General features: G+C 52.3%; 1 protein-coding gene across 2 annotated transcripts in view; it reads right to left on the bottom strand.

Annotated features, from left to right (window-relative positions):
• Dhrs3 (dehydrogenase/reductase 3) overlaps window positions 1–21,849 on the bottom strand; it is a 37,096-nt gene extending 15,247 nt beyond the window's left edge. Inside the window, exons 1-2 of one of the 2 annotated variants that reach the window (XM_059255345.1) lie at window positions 21,480–21,849; window positions 20,670–20,934 (exon numbers count right to left, since the gene is read on the bottom strand). In XM_059255345.1, coding sequence (XP_059111328.1) covers window positions 20,670–20,864 — 195 coding nt within the window. In that variant the 5' untranslated portion in view covers window positions 20,865–20,934; window positions 21,480–21,849. Of the gene's footprint in view, window positions 1–20,669; window positions 21,278–21,479 lie in introns of those variants that run through there. The other variant, XM_059255346.1, reaches the window with a different exon arrangement.
• Between the last annotated feature and the right edge of the window lie 394 nt (window positions 21,850–22,243).

The raw sequence follows: 22,243 nt of genomic DNA, 5'->3' as shown, positions 1-22,243 counted from the left end.
AGCATGGTGGGCAGAGCAGCAGACTGGGTGAGGGAGGTTTGGAAGGGGTGTGGCTTGCCTTCACTCCCAGCACAGCAGACAGGGGATAAGAGGGTGCTTATTAAGAACCAAGCTAATGGCTGGGTGAGGGTGAGCATGGGAGTTTCAGTCTATCATACCGTCAGAGCTGGGGCGGTCCTGAAGAGGAGACGGGTACAAACCTGTGGGAGTGCCCGTGGTATCTGAAACATTGACACGGTCCTTTCCGTTTAATTTTGTGGTATCAGGGATTGAACTCTAGACATGCTAGGTAAGCATTCTACCAGTGAGCTACAATCCTCCAAGCTCCACCTCTTTTTAAAAACATTTTATTTTGAGACAGGGCCAAAGTTGGCCAGGCTGGCCTTGAGTTGGCTCTGTAGCCCAGGCAGGCCTTGAACATGTGACTCTTCTACACCAGCCTCCCAGGTAGCCTAGGAACAGAGCACACTCTCAGAACTAAAGATGTCAGGTATGGTGGCCCAGTTCTGTAATACGAGCCATGGGAGCCTGAGGCGGAAGGATCATGAGTTCATGGGCTGCCTGTCTCAAATACACCTTTTATATTCTTGTGTGTTTTCTTTTTAGATTGGGTCTCATATAGCCAAGGTTGTCCTTGAACTGTCTAGGTGGCTGAGGATAACCTTGAACTTTTGATCTTCCTGTCTCTACCTCCCAAATTCTGAGATTACAGGTGTGTATCACCACACCTGGCTGCCTACTTTTTTTTTCAGACAGGGCTTCATATAGCCCATCCAGGCCTCATAGCCAATATGGAGCTGAGGATGACCTTGAACTTGTGATCCTCCTGTTTCTACTACCCTTGTGCTAGGATTGCAGGCATGCATTAGCATGCTGGTTTTATGCAGTGCTGGGGAATCAAACTCAGGGCTTCACGCATGCTTGGCAAGCACTCAACCAACTGAGTAACATCCCTGGCTCAACCCTAAGGTATCTCTAAAGAGGGAAAACCCGTCTCTTGAGTACAGTGGAACCTGGCCCTGGAGCCAGTCTGGGTTAAGTCCCTCTGATCTGTCATTGTCAACTTAGGGACCCTAGGGACCTCCACAAGTTGAAGTTTGAGTGCCTGCTTGGAAGGGGAGTAGGAGCATTAGGGAAGCTGATTTTGGACCAGCTGGGATTATTATCAACAACACAGTAGCCACAGAGCCCTGTTTTTAGAGATTTTCCAGGCCTACAGAACTGGAGGTGTTGAGGATGATGGTGTCCCAAAGCCCCGACCTGGGGCACTCTGTTTTGCTTCCCCCAGACACAGCCTTGCCTGGGTCAGAACTTCAGTGGCTTTTGTCTCATCTGTCCCCTGACTTGAAAGATGTCCTTCAGCTACAGCCACAGGCCAGGTGGGCAGAGACCAGACAGGCAGGATCCAGACTGCCCATCTGCAGGGTCAGCTGCTGGAGCTTGGTGGGCAGATTTCCCTAGGAGGCTAGATTTTTAAGCTGGACTCTGGGAGTTCTAGGGAGGAGCCTCTGGGCATGTTAAGAGGGAGAAAGCAGCCTGGGGTGTGGTGGCACACACCTTTAATCCCAGCACTTGGGAGGTAGTGGCAGGCAGATCTCTGTGAGTTCGAGGCCAACCTGGTCTACAAAGTGAGTTCCAGGACAAGTGGCACTACACAGAGACCCTGTCTCAGAAAAACAAAAGCAAAAACAAACAAGAAAAGAGGGAGAAGGCTGGGTGGTGGTGGCGCACGCCTTTAGTCCCAGCACTCGGAAGGCAGAGCTAGGCGGATCTCGAGTTCAAGGCCAGCCTGGCCTACAGAGCGAGATCCAGGACAGGCACCAAAACAACACAGAGCAACCCTATCTTGAAAAACAAAACAAAACAAAAGAAAAAAAAAAGAGGGAGAAGACTCGGAAGACATGTCTAGGACTCTCTCTCTGCCTGCCCCAGGCATCTGCAGTGATGTCACTTTAATTCAGCTTCTAGAACTGTTGTCTCTACTAAGACTGGTTCCAACAGGAACAGGCTTGAAGCTCCAGCCCCCAGCTGGCTCTGTTAGGAGGCCCTTTTCCTAGCGACAAGCCCCCGGTGATTGCTCCATTCTCATCTATTGCCAGTGCTGTCTTGTCGCCTTGTTTACAGACAAGAGGCCCCCACTTCTTTCCAAATGACAATCAAAGTGATGCCCATGTACCAGCTGCCCCCCCCCAAGTCATTCCCCAAGGCTACATGCCCCAGTCCACACTCACAGGGGACAGAGAGGGAAGAGCAGCTACTGCATTCAGCACACTGTGACCAGGGAAGGCAAGAGACAGAGCCTCAGATGGTCTTCTCAGCATCACCATGGACAGCTCTGGGTTTTCAGTGCGTGCGTGCGTGCGTGCGTGCATATGTGCGTGCGTGCGTGTGCATGCATGTACGGAGGTCAGAGAGTGATGGTATCTTCTTGATAGCCCTCCACCTTGAGACAAAGGGCTCTCGCAGAACCTGCAGCTCATCCATTCAGCAAGACGACCCGGTCAGCAAACCCCTGAAATCATATTGTCTCTATCTCCCTCCAGGATGAGCATTACAGACTTGTGGTGCTGGGCCCAGCTTTTCACATGGGTGCCAGGGATCTGAACTCAGATCCTTATGGGAATACAGTCAGAACTTTGCTGACGGAGCCATCTCCTAGGTGGTAGGACCTTTTATGAGAAGGGGCATCTGTTTCTGCTGCTATGTTAGTGACAGTAATATTAGTATTTATTTGACAATACTAATGGCCTCAAGTTCATTATAGGAATCCCAAGGCCAGCCTTAGGTCAGAGGTGACAAGGCCCACCTACAAATCCCTGACTGCAACTTGGAGCTGGGCAGTGACTTCCTCCAGGCCAGGTGCCACTAACCTGGAGACCGGAAGCCCTAACCTGTGTCCTGTGGCGCTGACAACTCTAGGAAAGGGTCCACAGACACTGCTACATGAGGGAACTGAGGCACAGAGGAAAAGGAACACACAATTTACCCATGTGCTACCTGATTCTCAAACCTGTGCCCTCGACCACTGACTGCCTTGAGGAACAAAGGGATCCTGTGTGCCTGTTCACTGCGCAGCTCTCACTAAGCAACGTGTCCGGGTATTACAGCACCCACGTGTCTGTCTGGATGGCCTCCCAGGGAAGGAGAGGCAGCACAGACCTGTATTTGTGTGACTCCTGCTGGCCAGATGGTCACTGTGTGGGCAAGAGTGACAAGCCTCACCTGCTGTGAAAATGCCCAGGCCCTGCAGGCTGGACCAAAAGGGCCAGCAGGTCATGTGGGAGCACAGGACAAGCAGGTAGGAGGAGGGATGGCACCTGCCAGGGCCATCTGTGTCCTCACGTGAGTGGGAGGGAGGCCACAGCCACTGCTGCCTGGGCTCTTGTTTTGTGCATGTCCCTATCTTAGGGGCCTTAGATTAAATCCTCACAATAGCCCAGAAGCTGGATGAGTGGGAGGACATGTGACCTCATGGAGTCACGTCCAAGTCCTGACAGTCAATGCTGGCAACTGCGGCCTTATTTGCAGATACAACCCAGCCAAAGCCCCCTAGGAGAGACTATCATGGATTAGAGTGGGTCCTAAGTCCTTACTAGAGATGAAAGGGATGAACAGAGGAATCTGTTGAGGGAGTGGGACCCAGAACTGTGACGGAATAGATCTGTATTTTTTTGCCTGTTTTACTTATTTTCCCTTGAGACAAGGTCTCACTCTGTAGCTCAGGCTGGCCTTAAACTTGACAATCCACCTGCCTCAGCTTGTGCCACCACACCAGGCTAAGATCTGAAGTTATAAGGTATTTAGCCTGTGGTCACTTCCTATGGCTGTCATAGGTGGGTCCTGTTATCCCCATTCAACACATATGCCCCAGAGATGCTGCATGGCATTGAGGCCAGAACATCATGGAGCCTGTGGGCTCAGTCACCAGACCACTCCACCACACTGCTGTTTGTAGGTGCTTCCTTTACCCTCCCCAGAGATGCCTCATGGTCCCAGAGAGGTTCTTTTCTCTAACTCTGCACCCAGTCCATCAATGTTCTTGTCATCCACGCTCTGAATCCAGCTACTCTGGGCCAAGTTCCCCTCTCACCTCAAGCGGACTGTGGCCATGGTCCCAATTGATCCTCTCCGGCTTTGCCCCTGCTTCAGGTAAGATGTAACACAACAGCCAGAGATCCTTCTAGAACCTAAGCAGGGCTTTGTCACTGGATTCCACAGCTCATTCAGTAAAATTCAGCAATGGCCATATTTGCTATTTGCCAACCCTCTCAGGACATATTAGCTTTTACTTGAGCAATCATGCAGAACCCTCCTGCCTACCTCAATGTGGCTTTTCTGTGCTCTGTCCTTCAAGGGCATCCTATCTCCTCATGACTGCTCCAGTGTATAGCCAAGAGGCCTTCAGGGAGTCAGTACCAGTTGACTGACACTTGCTCCACCCCCCATCTCTGCCGTATTTCCCATCTCTCGTCTTCTCTTCGAGACAGATGCTCCTATCTCTCCACAATGGATCTCTCTTGAGACCCTAAAACTGCTACCTGCCAAGACCTGACTGGGATCTCCCTACCCCCGTCCCCAATCCCTGATGTGATTCTTATATTGGTTCTGAGTCAGCTGTTCTCTCTAGCTAGAAGAACAAGGGCCCTTGCTTCTTTCCATAAATATCAGTTACTACCACAGGCAGCAAAGGGTAAGCCACAAAGGGCAAGACCCAGGCTACAGTTCCTGGCTGAAGTCCTAGGACCTCTGTCCCACTTACCCTGGCTGGACCTTAAGGGACAGAAGGCCAGTGTGTCTTAAGGTGCTTGCCAGGTAAGAAGGAAGACCAGATTTTGGATTCCCAGAGCCACATGGTGGCCCCTGTGTTATCCCAGCACAGGAGGCTGAATCTCGGGAGTAAGTTGGCTAGCAAGACTAGTCCAAACAGCAAACCCAGGGTTCAGTGGGAGGCCCTGCTTCAATAAATAAGCTAGAGAGCGATCGAGGAAGACATTCAGCTTCATCCTAGGGAGATATGTACATACAGGCACATGCTCACACATTTGAACACACCAACACACATGCAAGCATACTACACACACCTACAACCCCCTCAAACGAAACAAAAGCTCCAAATGACCACGCAAAATAGGGGTGGTTGAAAGTGTCCCAAGAGAAACACAAAACTCCCCAGGATGGAGATAGATTGAAGCGGTACTGAAGGGGGCAGGCTCCTGGAATAAGGTAATACAGTAGATAGCTGAGGGATGTGAAGGAGGGAGCCCAGAGGAAAGAGGCAAACATAGCACCTAATGCATGCACAGGCCCCAGGTGGGAAGGGGCTCGATGTGATGATGGCGTGGTGATGAGCAGTGTGTCAGAGACAAATGGCAGATGCTAGCCACAGTGGGCATTGAATTCTACTTTGAGTGTGATACCATGGGGTCTGGTAGTGGTCATACTATGAGCAGGGATATGCTAGCCTCTGTTCTGGATGTTGGGATGAGTTTTGAGTCCTGGAAGGGGAATTTAGGAGTCAGGTAGGGTGGGACTGGTCAGGAGGTGTGGTACACTTGGGTGATGGGGTGTTTGGGAAGGGAGATGGAGAAGGGGAATCTAGGAGGCTTGCGGGGTTGGCTGCAGGCTGTTGGAGAAGGTACAAAAAGAAAGCTGCCATCCAGAGCCCCAGGCCTCCTGCACCAGGGAAAGTGGGCTTTGCTAAGCCTGGGGATCCGGACGACAAAGAGCTGGACCAAACGAGTCCCCAGGCTCCTTCAGTTTCTGAAAGCACAGCACTGGTGAAGCCGAGGGGAGGGGAGTGCCAGACCAGCTAGCCATCTAGGTTGTAAACACAGTTTCAAACAACAGTGGCCCCTGTCCCTGGTGCCTGGCGATGGCACACTGCTGCCCTGGCTCTGTGTGCTCCACGTAGATGGAGCAAGGCTGGCCAGCAGGCTCACATGACTGAGGCAGTGGCCAGGCACAGCATGCAGACCACTGGTCTGGCAGGAGGCTCCAGGAAGCCTTTCTGCAAGTAGAGGTAGGGTGAGGTGGTGGGGTATTGGTGAAGAAGGGGCAGATGCAGGGGGGCTGGACTGCAGTGGGTAGGAACTGGTTGGTGGGGAAGGGATTAGGGTCCCAGGCTGGATGGGGAGAGGAGGGGCAGGGATGCAATGGGTTAGTAGAGGCCTGGGGTTGGAGTCCAAAGTGCAGACAGAGGTGAGGTGGCGGGGGTGGGGGTGGGGTTGGGGGCGGTGTGGGGGGGTGGTATGTGCTAGGCTCAGAGGGCAAGAGGTTAGAGACAGAAAAGGAGTACAGCCCTTTGACCACTCAGACCTCAGATTCTTCCTCCACGACCAGGTTGGCAGTAAACAAATGCACTGATGTCACGCGTGCTGCTGACTGGCAGCAGAATCCACAGCTGCATCTGGGCTGCAAGGTGCCAAGCAGCCTCAGGCCACGGGGCCTGTTAGAGACACGCGGGCTTCCTCCAGCTACATGTTTGTCCTCGCTCTTCAGCGAGGGCAGCCCAGCTGCACACACTGGCAGGATGCTGCAAAAGCCACCAGACATTGCAACATGTAGCTAGTCTGCTGGCCGCTGGGTGAACCATGCGCTACCCACCCACCTCAGCCACAGGCACCCGCCCAGCTGGAGGGCTTGCCTCCTGTGGAGCATCCCCAGGACCGGCAGCTTCCACCATCTGCAGTCCACCTCCCGTGGGTAGGGACTGCAGGGGAATCCCGGACCTGCACCTTCCTCAAGGGACCTCCAGACTCAGGGGGCAGGGCCTTAGGTCTGCTCTGATCTTCGTCCAGGGGATTGGGAGTGTCTACTATGGCTCTCAGTGTCTGCAGGGCATCTGGACTTTACAAAAGTTCGTGCAGACGTGTGTAATATTCTCCAGGTATAATGATATGCCAAATGGTATGGCGCCTGCTGTCCTCAGCCAGTCTGCTTAGTGCAGAGGTCTCCCTGGCTGCAGCTCCTTGGCCTTGCTGCCCTTTGGGTGGAAAGCTGTCTGGTCAGGGCCCCCAGGAATCTACTCAGGAGTGGATTTGCTATGTGGATGAGTCACTTGGGGTCTCTAGGCTCCACCATTTCCAGCTGGCTTTCTTATACTGGGGAAGGTCAAAAGTGCAAGAAAATGCTTTCTGGAACAGGAAGGCTGCCGAGCAGCCAGAGACGTTGGGTCCGCCTGGGGACAGCCTGGAGCCACAGAGAGTCCAGGGAATTTGCTGTCCCTGATGGTCCTCAAACTTGGCTTCTAGTTTACAAGGAGAAGCTGAGGCTTTGGTCCCTTAGAGGTAAGCAGTTCTCTGGGTCTCAGAACTCATGCCTATCCTGCCTTATGAAGGGCAGAGAGCCTTGAAGTGACCCCAGATCCCTGGGGGTGGGGAGTGGGAGGCGGGGCAGAGGTTGAAACTGGAATGTGTTCTGTGGCTCTCCACCTTATCTTTTGAGACCAAGTCTTGTCACTTAACATGGATGTCACAGTTCTGGCTAGGCTGGCTGGCCATCAGGATCCTGGGATCCACCTGTCTCCTCTCCCCAGGACTGGGGTTCAGGTGCCCACAGCATCGAGGGCTTTTCCATGGGTGTCTGAATTAAGGTCCTTATGCTTGCATAGGAAGCACTCTGGCCACCAACCCATCCCTCAGTCCCGTGACCCCAGATACCAACCACCCCTGGGATGTGGCGAGAGGCAGTCTTCTCTTTTGACTGACTTGGTCTTTACCCCCCCCCCCCACTCCAATGTCTAGCTTTATTATCTTTATAACATCTGGTCACTATGTGGAATGACAATAGTTAGGATGTGCTGCCCCCTCCCCTGACCCCTGCAAATCATTCAGGCATTTTGGGTAATGGGGTGCCTGGTGAGCATGTGAGTGATGACTGGCATCGTGTTGCCATTCTTGTTAGCAACGATAAAGCTGCTGATTACCCCTAGGACCAGCCACAAAATGAGAAGGACTTTGGTTAGACAACTACGAAGAATTTAATCATGGCGACCCTGGAGAGGGAAACCAGGTGGAGGACTGAGTGCGATTGGCTGGTCACAGCCAGGAAGCCAGCCTAGCTCTCACAGTAGACACACATCAACAACACTCAATGCTGTTGCTGAGCCATGAGCCTTCTGCCCATCCTGGGTAGCAGGAAACACAGATCTGCCATTCATGATCTAAGATGCAGGCTGGGGAGATAGCTCAGAGAACAAGAGTACACATACACATAAAATCGTTTTTTTGGATTATTTTTTATTTTATGTATATGAGTATTTGCGTGTGTGTGTGTGTGTGTGTGTGTGTGTGTGTGTGTGTGTGTGTGTGTAGCATGTGCATGTCTGGTGCCAGAAGAATCTGGAAGAGGGCATCAGATCCCCTGGAACTGGTATTATAGACAGTTGTGAGCCATTGTGTGGGCACTAGGGACTGAACCTGGGTCCTCTGCAAGAGCAGCAAGCAATCTTAACCACTGAGCCTTCCATCTTAATTTCTCAAAGAAATTATTATTATTGCGTGTATGTGTGTATAGTGTGTGTGGGGGGGGATGTGTGCCACAGCATGCATGTATGTGTGTATAGTGTGTGTGTGGGGGGGGGTGGGGGGCATGTGTGCCACAGCATGCGTGCAAGTCAGAGGACAGCTTTGTGGAACTAGTTTTCTCCTAGCTTTATGTGGGTTCTAGGGATTGAACTTAGGTCACCAAGTTTATGCAACAATTGTCTTTATCTGTTGAGTATCTTGCTGGCTCTGACCCATTTTAGAGATGGGCACCAAGACCCTAGAAGCATGCCTCTTGAGAGTGCAGCCAGAAAGTGGCTGGGTTGCCCTGGCCCTGGCGGCTGGTCCAGCAGAGGTGAGAGAATTCAGCTGCAGTTTAGAAAGATGAACTCCCCTAGGGCCACTCGTCCTTCTCTCCCCAGTGTGGTGTAATTCAGAGGTCACAAAACATGCCCAGTAACACATCAGGGCTGGTGGTTCCCAGGGAGACTTAGCTCGTTAAACACTTTATTGACGAACTTCCAAATGCAAGCCTTAAAGAGGCTGTGTGAAGGTTGTTTGCTAGGAGCCCATTTAATCTCTGAGAGGACACAGGACACATGCCATGGAGCTGACCTGCCACTTGTCTGCTGGGGGCTGTCAGTGCGGGGGACCTAGGTATGCAAGGCCAGGGGAATGTAACAGGAAGTGGTGCATCACAGCAGGAAGTGGCCGGGTCAGCGCATCCTGCAGGGAGCAGGATGGTGGGAGCATAGCTGTGGCGTGTCAGGAAGGGCAGGGCTTTTCTTGGGGACCAGACTTACTCAAGTAACCTTCTGCAGAAGGCACCCCAACCCTCCCCTTCCAGAGAATGCTGGTCGGAAGATCAGACTCCTTCACAGTCCTTTAACCTGTTGTCATGCATTTATTTCTGTAGGAAACCTGCTCTGGCTTCCTGATGCTCTCCCAATCAAGTCCAAACTCCAGCTCAGTGGTTCAGCCCTTGCCTTCTCCTCACCTTCCCCTGACACTTCTGCTCTGGCCAGCCTATCCTCTCCTATCTGTTCTTTTTCAGACACGGTTCCTGAAGCTGCTACATCTACCTCGTCCTTATATCTCACTTGGACCCTGCTCAGGACATGCTCAGGACTCGTGAAGTGTTTTCTTAACAGCGGGGGTCAAAGATGGCGGCCACCTCCCTGCACCACCTGCCCATCAGAGCCCCCATCCCACTAGGCTGATGCTGTCACACTAAGGTGTCATGCAGGCAGCAGATGAAGACGCTTGGTCCTTTCCATGCTTGGGCAAACGCCCACCAGTGTCCTCAGAGAATCCCGGGTGTCTTTTCCTCCTGTTTACCCCTATGGAGAATCTTCAGGGAGACCAGCATGTCCTTTTCCATGGCTCAGCGGGACATAATTAACACCCGCTTCTCCGGTGAGTCTACAGCCACCATCCTGCTGCCTGCTGGGACTGTGAGTCTTCTGGCCCCAGAGACTCTGTGTGGCTTCTGGAACAGGTGTAGAGTGAGAGACAAGGAGGCCTGCTAGGGAGCCCAAGCATCAGGCAGCTCTCCCAAAGTCTTTGTGAGGCTGGGGCAAGCATGGCCATTTCATAGATGAGAATACCAAGGCCTTGCACAGGGAGAGGGGAGTGACTCAGGAAACCAGGCCCCAAGGGGTCACCTCAGAACAGGCTACTTTCCATGGGAAAGGGGGCCTAGGGGAACTGAATATGCTGACCCTTTGGTTTTCAGATGGACTGTCCTGGATTATTCAAGCTAGCACATATAATCATAGGGTGCCTTAGAACCAGGCAAGGAGGGCTGGAGAGGTGGTATCATGGTTAAGACCTCAAACTGCTCTAGCAAAAGACATGGTGGCTCCCAATCCCCTGTAACTCCAGCTCCAGGGGATCTGATGCCCTCTTCTGGCCTCCACGTGTACTGCACTCACATGCGCATACCATTCTCTTCATATACACATAATTAAAGTGAAAATAAGATTTAAAAGCAGGCAAAGGAAGGGCTGGGGCTGAGAGGTGACCGAGTGCCTGGCCAGCATGAATGATGTGTGGGATTCTGGGTTCTGATCCCTGCTGAATGAACGGGGGAGATCAAAGATCCTGATGTGGCTACAAGTAGGGGTGAAGGACAGAGATACGTTCAAGGATTCTGGAATGGAGGAAGAGCCTCAACAAGGGGTCAGAACCAAGGACTGCAGCAGCCTAGGGGAGCTGGGAAGAAGAAGGAAGCAGCTTCCAGAAAGAACACAGCTCTGACACTTGCCTTCAGTCCAGCTGAGACCTAGGCTGGGCTTTTGGCTTCTGGAAGCCTTTCTGAGACAGTGGGCACTCACGTGCAGGCAACGGTGTTTGTGAGCACCAGCAGTGTGACCGTGGAAGCTCAAGCAGAGCGCACTGATCCTGGGCCCCCGACAAAACCAACAGCACAGCAACCCATGGCAACCTCTCAGCATCCGTCAAAGGAAATAAACTGCGTCTGCCTTAGAGACTATGGCCTGGAACCTGCCTCACTACTGAATATCGTGACCAACTCATTTTGATCCCTCACCTTGTGCTCTGAACTTTACACAGGTTATCTTACTTAATTCCATTTGGCAGAGAAGGCAAGCTAGCGTCAGAGAGGTTTAGCAACTTGCCCAGGGCAACACAGTAAGCAAACAGAAGAGCCAACCTGTGAACTTTGCTGTTCCTGACTCCTGAGCTCAAAATCTGAATTGCTCCATTATACTTGTTCCTTGAGAAGCACACACACACTTCCATGATGCAAGACAATAGTTGTGCCGGCCAAGGAGGTGCAAACCCCAGGAGAGCACAGTCTCCAGCCCACTCAGAACCTGTGCCTTGCCATCCCTAAGGTCTCTGCCCACTTGGTGTGTGTTCATAGGGAAGTAGATGTGACAGACCAGGACAGACTGCTAGGTCTTTGCTAGCTGAGGCCATGGAAGGTGGGTGTGTCTGGCAGCACCACCTGCCCACGTGAAGGTGAAGCTGCCCTGTGTGGTCACACTGGCCCCACCCCCACAGTGCCCTGCAGTGTGGCTGTGACAAGCAACTGGCTATAGGCCCTGGGTGATAGGCAGCAGGAGCCGCAAGGGAACAGGGACTGGGGGAGCCTGCCCGTGCCAACTCAGAACCACCTGCTCAAGTGCCCGAGGCTGCAGGAGGAAGAACAGACCTCTCACACAAACCAAAAAGCCCTCAGACATCGACCTAGCAAAGGGCTTCCTCTACTTTCCTATCAGGGTGCCTTTAAATCTTCTACAAAGTTTGCACAGGAGAGCTGCTGATGACCACTGGACCACTTTGGTGGCTGTTTAACTTTGTCCCTTTGAACTACTAACTCTGGAGAATGGAGAGGTTTCCTCTCAACAGTGAGAAGTCCCTTCCACCCCTGGCGCACACGGCTACCAGCAAATGACCTGATAAAGTCCTACTGGGCTAGACCTAGAGGGAGGACAGGCTGACATGGATCCTCTGGCAGTTTCTATTGAGGATGACTAAATGGCAGTGTGCGTAGCCTCCTGGCAAAGAAGCCTGCCTTAAGGTAGGGTGGCTTATGAGGTGAACGAGCTAGACATTGCTGGGTGAGCATACGTCTGATGTTCCCAGACCTCTAGTGCAGTCAGGACACCTTCAGACTCCACCGAGGTTGCTGGCACGGCTGTTGTCTGACCAGGGTAGACTATGGTGGCTGTTAAGACACACACACACACACACACACACACACACACACACACACACACACTATGCACCTTCCCAGGAGGCTGTCAGCAGGGTCTCTTCCACGCAATGATTAACTGAGAGCCACAGAGGCACTATTAGGGGCAGGCACACTGGGCTCTTTTAGGAGCTGTGATTTTGTGTCTGTGTGTGTGTCTGGGTATGAGCATCTGAGCAGCTGCACGTGGAGGTGAGAGGTTAATGTTGGTTATCTTCTTCAGTCAATCTCCACTTCATTTGTTTTGAGATGGGATCTCTCACTGGCCCAGAGCTCACCAGGTAGGCTGGGCTGGCTGGCAGCAGGCCCCAGAGATTTCGGGTCTCTGTCATTCACGGTCTTTGTCTCTCAGTGCCGGGGGTACGGGTGTGTGCTGCGGCATTCGGCATTTTACACTGGGGCTGTGAACTCAGGCCTCATGCTTGTGCGATGAGCACTTTACCAATGCAGCCATCCCCTTGGCCCACAGCTGGATGACTTGAGGTTGCCTGTTCTTAGAGTCTTGGTTGCCAGGAGAGGATGACAATGGTACCCCGCTGGAAGGGGTTATGGTTAACAGTAACTGTCAGTTTGAGATCCACCCAGTAGACAACTATCTGGGTGTGCTGCAAGGGATTTTCTAGGTTAGGCTAACTGGGGTAGGAGGCTCCACCCTGAATGTAGGCTGAGTCTAAGATAATAGGTCTGAAGAAACAGGAGACATTGAGGTGAGCATCAGAATTCACCTCTCCGCTTCCTGACCGCAGAAATGTGATCAGCTGTGCACACCCCCGCCACCATGCCCATCTTCCACAGTGGACTGTATAAGCCAGGACAAACTCTGCCTCCCTTAAGCTGCTTTTGTGAGGTACTCTGTCACAGCAATGACAAAAGTGACTAACACAGGTGACTATGGGGAGAAAGTGGCCTTGCCATGTGTGAAGTGACTAGTGAAGTCCTTGGCACGCAGTAGGTGCTGAGTAAACACTGGTTTTTCGATAGCAAGGATGTGTCCCTTCAGACAACAGTCACTTATGAAGTGCCACCGAGTACCAGTCACTGTATCAGAACCCAGGGACACCTGGTCAGCAAGGAAAGCCAGGGCCCGCCAGGCCTCTTTCTTCCTAGAGGATTCTGATGTACAGACCTGTCAAACAGCAGCCACAGTATAGTGAGTTGTCATGGTAACCCATGACTCTGGGCTCACCACAGTCCAGCCTTGAGCAGTGAGTGACTAATGAAGGGGAAGTTGGGTCAGGCCTCTCTAGCCTTCAACTACCACAGAGTCTGCACTGAACCAGTCCCTGCCCAGGAAGAAACTGGCTATTGTCACCATTCATGGAAACAGCATGGTTTGTGGTCTAAGTGGGCCAGGATCAAGATCAAAGGCTAACACTGGCCCATAGCTTCTGTGGCCTGGGCAGAATCCTGTGCTGGAGGAGTCGCAGGCCAAAGTTCAGGCCCAGACCCGGGCAGGTTGTGTCCCTTGTGGTTGGTACCACCTGTATTCCAGTATGAACCAAGTGCTGGGCTGGAGCTGTGAGGTGTCCCCTTCCTGGCTTCCACAGTTCCCGTGGATGAGCACTCACTTTCTGGAAAAGCGGTCACAAGCACCTAGAGGTTTAGATGAGTTTTTGACTGAATCTTTATATACTTCCATTTTTCAGATGAGGGACCCAATGCCCAGAGAGATATAGTCACTTGCCCAGGGTCACACAGCAAGTTCTTTGGAGGTCCCCACTAAGAGTGCTCTTATCGGGAACTGGCTCTCAGCAGCCCTGGTTACACGGAGCACTGCTGGGCACTGTGACTAGTGAGCTACTACCAACACTCAGGTGACCCTGCTGCCTGTGGGTCAGGCCTTGGCTTTGGGGCTGGCATGGCCAATCATACTCTCCCGGGCTGGGTGCCTCTCATATGGTGTGTTTTCCTCTGAGCATAATATGATTCCATCTTGGAGTGGGAAATACCTTGGCCCAGTAGCCATGGCAACTAAAGTAGACCAATACAGTGGCAGCCAGGTCTACGGTAATAGTAAGGGAGCCACTGACATTCCCTAGTAACAGGATCCTTACCTGGGATTCCTTCCTGCCCCACCCACCTCTTCCCACAGGGGCAAGTGATCCTGGGAGATGCTAGTGTATAGAACACCCAATAATACAAGACCTCCAGGTGTGCCAGGACAGCCTTCTGACCAAAGTCATGCCAAGGCTGTCAAGCTCCTTCAGAAAAACAACTCTACAGATAACAGAAAACCACCACTGTTTTCCACAGTGATTTCCCCAAGGTCCAAGTACTTCTAGAAAACAACTATCCCCTCTGATGTTTACCCCTGGATACAATGAAAAACAACTATTCATTCTAATGTTGACCCTAGATACAATGATTCTACTAGATTCCCACAAGACACCATCTAGGATGAGGTAGGACGTTACTGCCTTCTCTGCAGTCACCTCCTTTCCAGAAGTCTCTCAAGATTTCCCCTCTCTGCAGAGTGACCTCTCCATTCTGCAGGTTCAAAGGTCACAGGTCATTTCTTAGCATGAGACTCTAGCTCGGTGGCCTCAAATTTGGTAGGAGGGAGTGAGGACTCATTCTGTGACCTAAAGAAAGACATTTATGCTTTTCTTTTTCTTTTTTTTGTGACCAGGACTTACTTGTGTGTATCCCTGGTCCTTTATTTAAAAGGTCAAACCCCAGACGGGTGGTATTGGGGGTGGTATTGGTGCACGCCTTTAATCCCAGCACTCGGGAGGCAGAGTCAGGTAGATCTCTGTGAGTTCTAGGCCAGCCTGCTCTACAGAGCGAGATCCAGGACAGGCACCAAAACAACACAGAGAAATTCTGTCTTGAAACAAACAAACAAACAAACCAAAATACAAACAAACAAACAAACAAAGGTCAATCCCATTTTAGTACCCCAAAGACGGGCTTGCTAGCACTTGTCTGTTTTATTGGCATATTGGGGAAAAAAGGACAAGCCTGGCTTTTTAGGGCTGCCAGGACCCAGACTTTGGGCCTAAAATCCCAGCAGCAATCCTTTACCAGTGGGCCTTGCATCTCTGAGGTACTATACCAGAAGGCCATTCCTTTTTTGGGGGGTAGTTGATAGTTTCAGGTAGCCAAAGATGGTATTAAACCTGCTATGGGGTCTGGAGAGATGACTGAGCAGTTGAGAGCACTTGGTGCTCTTGCAGAGGACTGGAGCTCTGTTCCCAGCACCCACACTGGGAAGTTTACAAACCCTTTCAGCTTCGGGAGATCTGATGCTCTTCTGGTCCCCATGGGTACCTGCACACAGATGGCGCACTTATATACATGCAGGCATATATACATACACATAAAATAAGTAAGTCTTAAAAAAAACCAACAAAACAAAACAAAACAAAACAAAACAAAAAGAACTCCGCTACGCAGCTCCTGATCTGACTGCCTTAGCTCTCAAGCGCTGGAATAATAAGCCTGGGTGGACAAGCCCGGCTTAAAATTAACCCTGATGGCTGCCGGCCTGACCCTTTGGCAAGCATCCCACCCATTGTATTTAAATACACCCCAACACGGTTCTTTGAATAAGTGGGTTTATCCACATCCTGCCTGCATCCTGTTGACTCCTGCGCACCAGACTCCCCCTTCAGAGCCCTCTGTATACCAGGCCCCAGGATTTAACAGCTCTTGCCTGACCTCTCTGTGACCCTGAGGGAGACAGTTGAGTGGGGCTGAGATTATCTGGCCCAGAAAGAGAAACTCTGGTTGTGAAACTGGGAATCAGGGGTTCAAAGCTGGCTTCTGGTAAAGTTGAGACTCTGGTCCCAACTGTGTCTTCATTTTGTATACAAGGTACATGTAACATCTGCCTCTGAGCACCGTCAAGGCCACTCGAATACAAAAAGACCTTGTGGTCCTGTATGTTGTTACCATGTCATAGATGTTGCCACAGCCACATTACCCGTAATGCTTCCCTCTCCTACAGTGTTACAGCCCTGTGTGGGATGACTGTTGTGTATAATGATGGTCATGCTTATGACCATGACCGTGTGTGTGTGTGTGTGTGTGTGTGTATGTGTGTGTGTGTGTGTCTTCAATCATTCATATCACCAGTCACACAGATGATCACGGCTAGGCTGACAGTTCCAAGTACCACCAGGAGCCAGGAGCCAAAGCAGATGTCAGCATGCACTTCCAGAGACTCACAGTGCATTAAGATTAAAGTTGACAAAGAAGGCTGTGAATGCGTCTGGTTACACTTTCCTACAGTATCCTGAGAAACCTGGACAACGGCAAGCCATAACTAACTACCAAGGTCCTGGTGAGGGCATGCTGGGACAGCTGTCTTTTCCTGCATTAAGTGTTGGTAGAAATCCCTCTCCCCTTTTGAGATTTCTTTATGTGTGTGGGTGTTTTATCTGTATGTATGTGTACCACATGCAGCAGTACCCTCAGATGCCGGAGGAGGGCATCAGATCCCCTGAAACTGGAGTTACAGACTGTTGTGAGTCACCACGTGGACGCTGGGAATCAAACCCAGGTCCTCTGGAAGAGCAGTCAGTGCTCTTAACGGTTGAGACATCTCAGCCTGAAAATCCCCAGTTGTAAGGGAGAACCCACCAACTGTGCAGGACTCTGATGGTGGCAACATGGCTTCAAGATGACTTGTAGGGACTGTGACAACTAGACCCCTTTCCTAGGACACCTTCTCCTAAGTACAGCGAGCCTGCTTTCTCAAAGTGTATGGTCAGCAGCAAGCTGGGGGCTGTTGAAGCAGTTTGGAAGTGGGTGTTCAGTGTCCTGTAAATGGGGGCCCAGGGTACCTCCCCAACCTTTCTTCACTCAGTGAGATCTGATGACTAGCAACAGAGGCCGAGAGAGTCAGTGACAAGGCCCAACGCCTTCACTTCCCCACCAGTCACCTGTCATTAAGCTGCCCGGTGTGTGGTTAAATCACAACAAAGGCCACTGGAAGCGACCACACACTAATTCATGCCTTTGCTGTAATATCTAACTGCGACACTGAGTCTTTAGGAATCTTTGGTATATCTCCACCTAGCCTCCACCCCTGCTACCAGCCAGGAACTGTGCCACCACCTGCCAGATGCCATAGGCAAGCTTTGACCTGGGTCTCTAGCTTAGCCACAAGGAGTGGAAAGGATGGTAGAGAAAGGAAGGGGCACGGGAGCAGAACGAGACTTAGAGACGGACCCGAGGACCAGGTCCTGGCTAGCTGCTTCATGCCCACATGTCCTGTAAATGCATTAATGCTACAGCAGATGCAACTCCAAGCTGATTCTCAGACTGTCTTCTTGAAATGGGACCTTGGGTCCTCAGGAGGGATACTGGACCCAGTGGTCCTGCTTTTGTAAATCTTCAGTCATGGTCTGGACGTTTGCCTCTAACTGGACCGAAGTATTTGGGGTGCCCAAATACTTCCAAACAACCCCCTCATAAATCTTTCTCCTGCTTCCACGAATAGTGCATGTTAAAACCCTGACAAACTTGCAGACTTGAGGATGAGCCCGTATTTTGACTGTGGGGAGCAATTACAGGGGCCCAGAAAATGACAACAGGTTTGCTCAGGGGATGAACCAACAAAGGACTTCCCCCTGAATCCCCGAGGGCTACTGCTTCTGTCTCTGCTCATCTTGGTGTCTTGGAGGGAGGGAGAGCTGTTTCCTGATCAAGAACTTTGAATTGTTGACATCTGTGTCCCTTTCAGACAAACTGTTAGGGGCTGGGGAGATGCTCAGTGCTCAAGGGCATTTGGTGCTCTTGCAGAGGACCAGAGTTTAGTTCTGGGCACCCACACCAGGCTGCACTGCATCTCTATGGGATCAGAATCCTCTGACTTCTACAGGCACCTGCAAGTGTGGGCATGCGCGGGCGTGTGTGTGTGTGTGTGTGTGTGTGTGTGTGTGTGTGTGTGTGTGCGCGCACACACACACACACACACACAAAATACATATATACAAACAAAATAAATCTTTTTTAAAAAAGGAAACCCTTTGTTTGGGTCAGCTTTGTAAGCTGAGGCTCCCCATGGTCTACAAATATTGCAAATCCTACTTAACCCAAGGTCATTATGTCCCGCCCCCTCCTGGACATGCTCCCTGTTTGCAGAAGGCTCTGGGCCTCATTTCTTTCCAGCTGGGGATCTCTCCTAGATCCAGTCTCTCCAGAGATTCAGGCAGGGAGCGCTCGCTCTCAGTGTCAGCCTTTACTTCCACCAGAGCTGCTGCTGGTGACTACCTCAGCGCACACCGCCCGCCCGCCCACCGGCCTACACTAGCTCCCTCCCATACTCCTGGGCCACCCCCAGTACCCAGTTCACACCTGTCCCCAACCAACTCAACTGCGAACTCCCAACCCCCACAGCACTCAGCCCTTTGTTGCCAAGCCCAATGGGGCCTTAAATACTCCTGGCTCTGGGGACTGTCCCAAGGTCCGTGCACTGGCCTCAGATGTACCCATGCAAGAGGGCAGGAGTCCACATTCCCTGTGTGGGGGGGGGGGAGGTGGAGAAAGGCTTGCTGAGTGTAGTGGCTCCACTAACTTCAGATAGTTCCAGTTCCAGGGAGCCCTGGGGGGAGGGAGTTATCCTGCCAGCCAAGTGAATGGCACCAGGAGTTTCCCAGGCCCCCCCTGAATTTTGTTTTGGGTGACCCTGCCACCAATTAAAGACCTATTTTTCATCAGCCTGGGCTTGTTTCCTGGAAAAGCTTGTCCCTTCCAAGATAGGTGGGGTTGTGCCTTCCAGGGTATGAACCTGTCCGATCCACTCTGCACAGTTAGCTCCCCCCCCCCCCCCCCCAAAACAGCGCCTTCTCCTGCCTTCACTTTAGGATTGTTTACAGTCAGTCAAGTTTTTCCAGATTGTCAAAGCCTTCCTCCTAAGCCTACTGCAGTCAGGCACAAGAACACTGAAAGGACACCGGACCAGGGCCAGCTGGAAGAGTCAGATGAGACCGGGGCATACATGGCCAACTAGGGTCAAGCATAAGCAACTGTCACCAAGTATCCCTTCCGCAAGGGTCCCCTTCTCGGCCCTCTTGGTTTCTCTCCACAATGGGCTTTGGAAGCCTTCCACAGGGACCTCCTCCGCGGGATCCCCCCACCAAGAGAAACTGCTGAGAACAACTTTTACTTCCCCTTAATTCAGTGAGTCCAAGGGTTAAAAACGCCGCCTTCTAAAGGCAAGGTTAAACAGCTGTCCAAACCACCCAAGGAGATTCAGGAGCCCTGGACAGCTGGACGACCCCCCTGCCCCAGCTGTTCTAGGACAACCCGGCCAGGGAAGAGTTAATGGGCAATCAGCTTTGGCTGACAGTTCAGACTCCAAAGTTCAGTCCCAGCCACCGAAGGAATTGTAAATCTCAGGGCAGTATTTAACAAAACAAAAGCAACCTGGAATTACATGAAGGTTTGGCTTTCCACAGAGCATATTTACTCTAATCCCCAAGGTATGCAGCTCCATGTCAGATCAGCTGGCTTGCCTGGTCCTCCTACCCCCCTCCTTAGCAACAGTTTAAATTTCAAACTAATTCCCCAGTTTGTTCTTCGTCTTCGCGGGCCGGCTGGAGACAGCCCGGCCTGCCGGTCTCAAATCCCTCTCCATTGCTCTGGCCACCACTGGGTGGGTCAGCCTGGTCTGCAGTTCCGAGTTGGGTGACAGCTGGCTCTCCCTCCAATACTCTTCTGCACGTTTCCAAAACCTGGAGCAAGGGGAGCTGCAGCCACCCACAAAGGGAGAGGCAATGGACAGTGGGGCATAGTGCCACTTCCTAATCCTGGGGGAAGGATCCCCTCTGTTAAGGAGGGCGAGAGGATCAAGGTTGAAGGTGAGGACAAGGGCTCTTTATCTGCGGCTGGTTACCCCCGCACTCTTCTTTCCGGATTTTAAACACTTGGGCCTCTTAGTCTTTCTGCCAGGCTAGACCAAGTTAACTCCCTGTTTTTCAAACCGGAACGGAATAACCCCTCTCACGTCCCTGCAGAGATGCAGCCGCCCAGGTTTGGACTAGGCAGCGAGCTGCCAAGCAAAATACCAAGTGCAACCTAGCAGTCAGGGCTTCCAGCTCTACCCAGGGGCGCGCACACCCCGCGCTCAGCGGGGTGGCGGCAAAGTGGGGGAGGGTGGGGGGCACAACACCTTAGAGATGAAGTCATGAGGCGGAATGGGTGGCTGTTCTAAGTCTAGGGGTGGGTGGGGGTAAATAGCCAACCAGTTACCAATCCCAGGGGAGCCGATCAGCTCAGGACTTGCCAAAAAAGACTCTGGTGCCTGGGAAATTTACAAAGGTTGAAACTGGCTAGCTTAGCAGTTCCAGGTGATGCAAGGGATGGGTGGCCCGAGACTCTCAGCTTGTGGGCGCTGGTTTCCGCAGCCGCAGCAGGTGGGAGCCCCCCACCCCCCGCACGCGCGCCAGCCAGAGTCCCCTCACCCTCGGCGCCCACTTCCAGGTGTCGCAGTACCACCCCACCCCCACGCCGCGTACCTTTCTGGCGCCACGCTCTGCGAACTCCCGAGCGAGGTGGCGCCCGATGCCTCTCCCACCGCCGGTGATGAGGACTGACTCCCGGGATAGGTCCCGAAGCTTGGGGGGCAACACCAGTCCCACGGCTGCTTTGGTCACCAAATAGATCATTTGCAGAGGAAATACTACCAGCGCGCCCAGCCATTTCCACACCATCCTCTGCGCGGCGGAGCCGGGCACGGGGTGGGGGGGAGGAGGTAGGAGGCGGTGGACGAAACTCTCGGGACTAAGCAAAACAGGAATTAAAAAAAAGAAAGAAAACACCCCAAATAATAATAAATAAGCTAAATAAAGAAAAAGAGAGGCGTCCCACCTGGCCACTCTTGATCTCTTTCCAGATGCAAAGCACTGGGCGAGGAAAAGGCGGCGGCGGGGGAGGGGGGGGGAGGATATAAACTCTGCTCCGGAGGGGGCAAAAGCGTCTCAGAAGATTGGGACGGTGAGAGAGGTGGTGGGGAGGCCAGGGGTGGGAAGTTCTAGAACTTCCTTGCCCCAACAGCCGTTTCGGCTGGGCAATTCACAGGTAATGTTTACAGACCTACAGAGGAGTTTAGTCAAGGCAAGGGAAGGGGTGGGGGGGGAAGAAAAAAAAAAAGCACCAACCACAAGAGCGCACACTGCCACAGTCCGCGGTTTCAAAGTGCAAGATTAAAAAAACAAACAAAAAGCTGTTTCCCAATTGTAGCGTCCCCCAACTTTCCTCCAGGAAAAGGAAAAATCAAAACAAAACAAAAACAAACAAACAAAAAACACCACACACACACACAAAACCTGGGGAGTGATTGCAGCTCCCAATTTCAGTCCGCCAAAGTCTCCCGACTCATTGCTATTCTTGGGCTCAGGAAATTGCTTAAACGCGATCTGATTGCCAGCACCGTGCAGGAGAAGTGGGGGGTCCGGGTGTCAGTTTCTTCCCGTGCACGGCTCGCCCTCGCGCGCTCCCGCTCTCTCCCGCTCCCGCCTCCTTCTCTCGAAGCCCGGGCTGGGAGTTGCCGCTCGATCTGGCTTCCTCTCTCTCTCCCTCTCTCTCCTTCTCTCCGCTTTAGCATTTATTGCCTTCTTTTTGTCCTTTCCAACTTGGACGGGGCTGGCTTGTGGAGCACGCGTGGAAAGGACGCCCTAGTCTGCACCGCCGTAATTCCTTCGTTCGCGGGGCAGCTGCGGCGTGGACCCACTGAAAGGGCGCCCCCTCCTTTTTTTTTTTTTTTTTAATACCCCATTAAGTCTGATTGACAGTTAAAGTTGTTGGGAGGCTTCACTACCATGCCTCTGAGTGGCTGCAGCGACTTCCCCTCCCCCTGCGCCGTGGCGGGGCACGCGCCTAGGCGCGCACCCGGTCTCGCTGCGACTCGCACTCTCCTGGGACTGGCTTCTCATTTCTGCAAGCCGGGACTTGCCGCCCTAGTCCCCGAGGGCTCCCAGCTGGAATTCAAACACCCTGGAACCGTCTCAGGCAAGCTGGCTTGCTCCATTAGACATTCCTCCCAGCCCGGGCCAGGTGACCACCCTGAGCGCGTGCGGGGCAAGCCTAGGGA

Source organism: Peromyscus eremicus, chromosome 2 (genome assembly GCF_949786415.1).
Source record: "Peromyscus eremicus chromosome 2, PerEre_H2_v1, whole genome shotgun sequence".
NCBI classification, from domain to species: domain Eukaryota; kingdom Metazoa; phylum Chordata; class Mammalia; order Rodentia; family Cricetidae; genus Peromyscus; species Peromyscus eremicus.
This window is presented reverse-complemented; position numbering and strand designations above follow the sequence as displayed.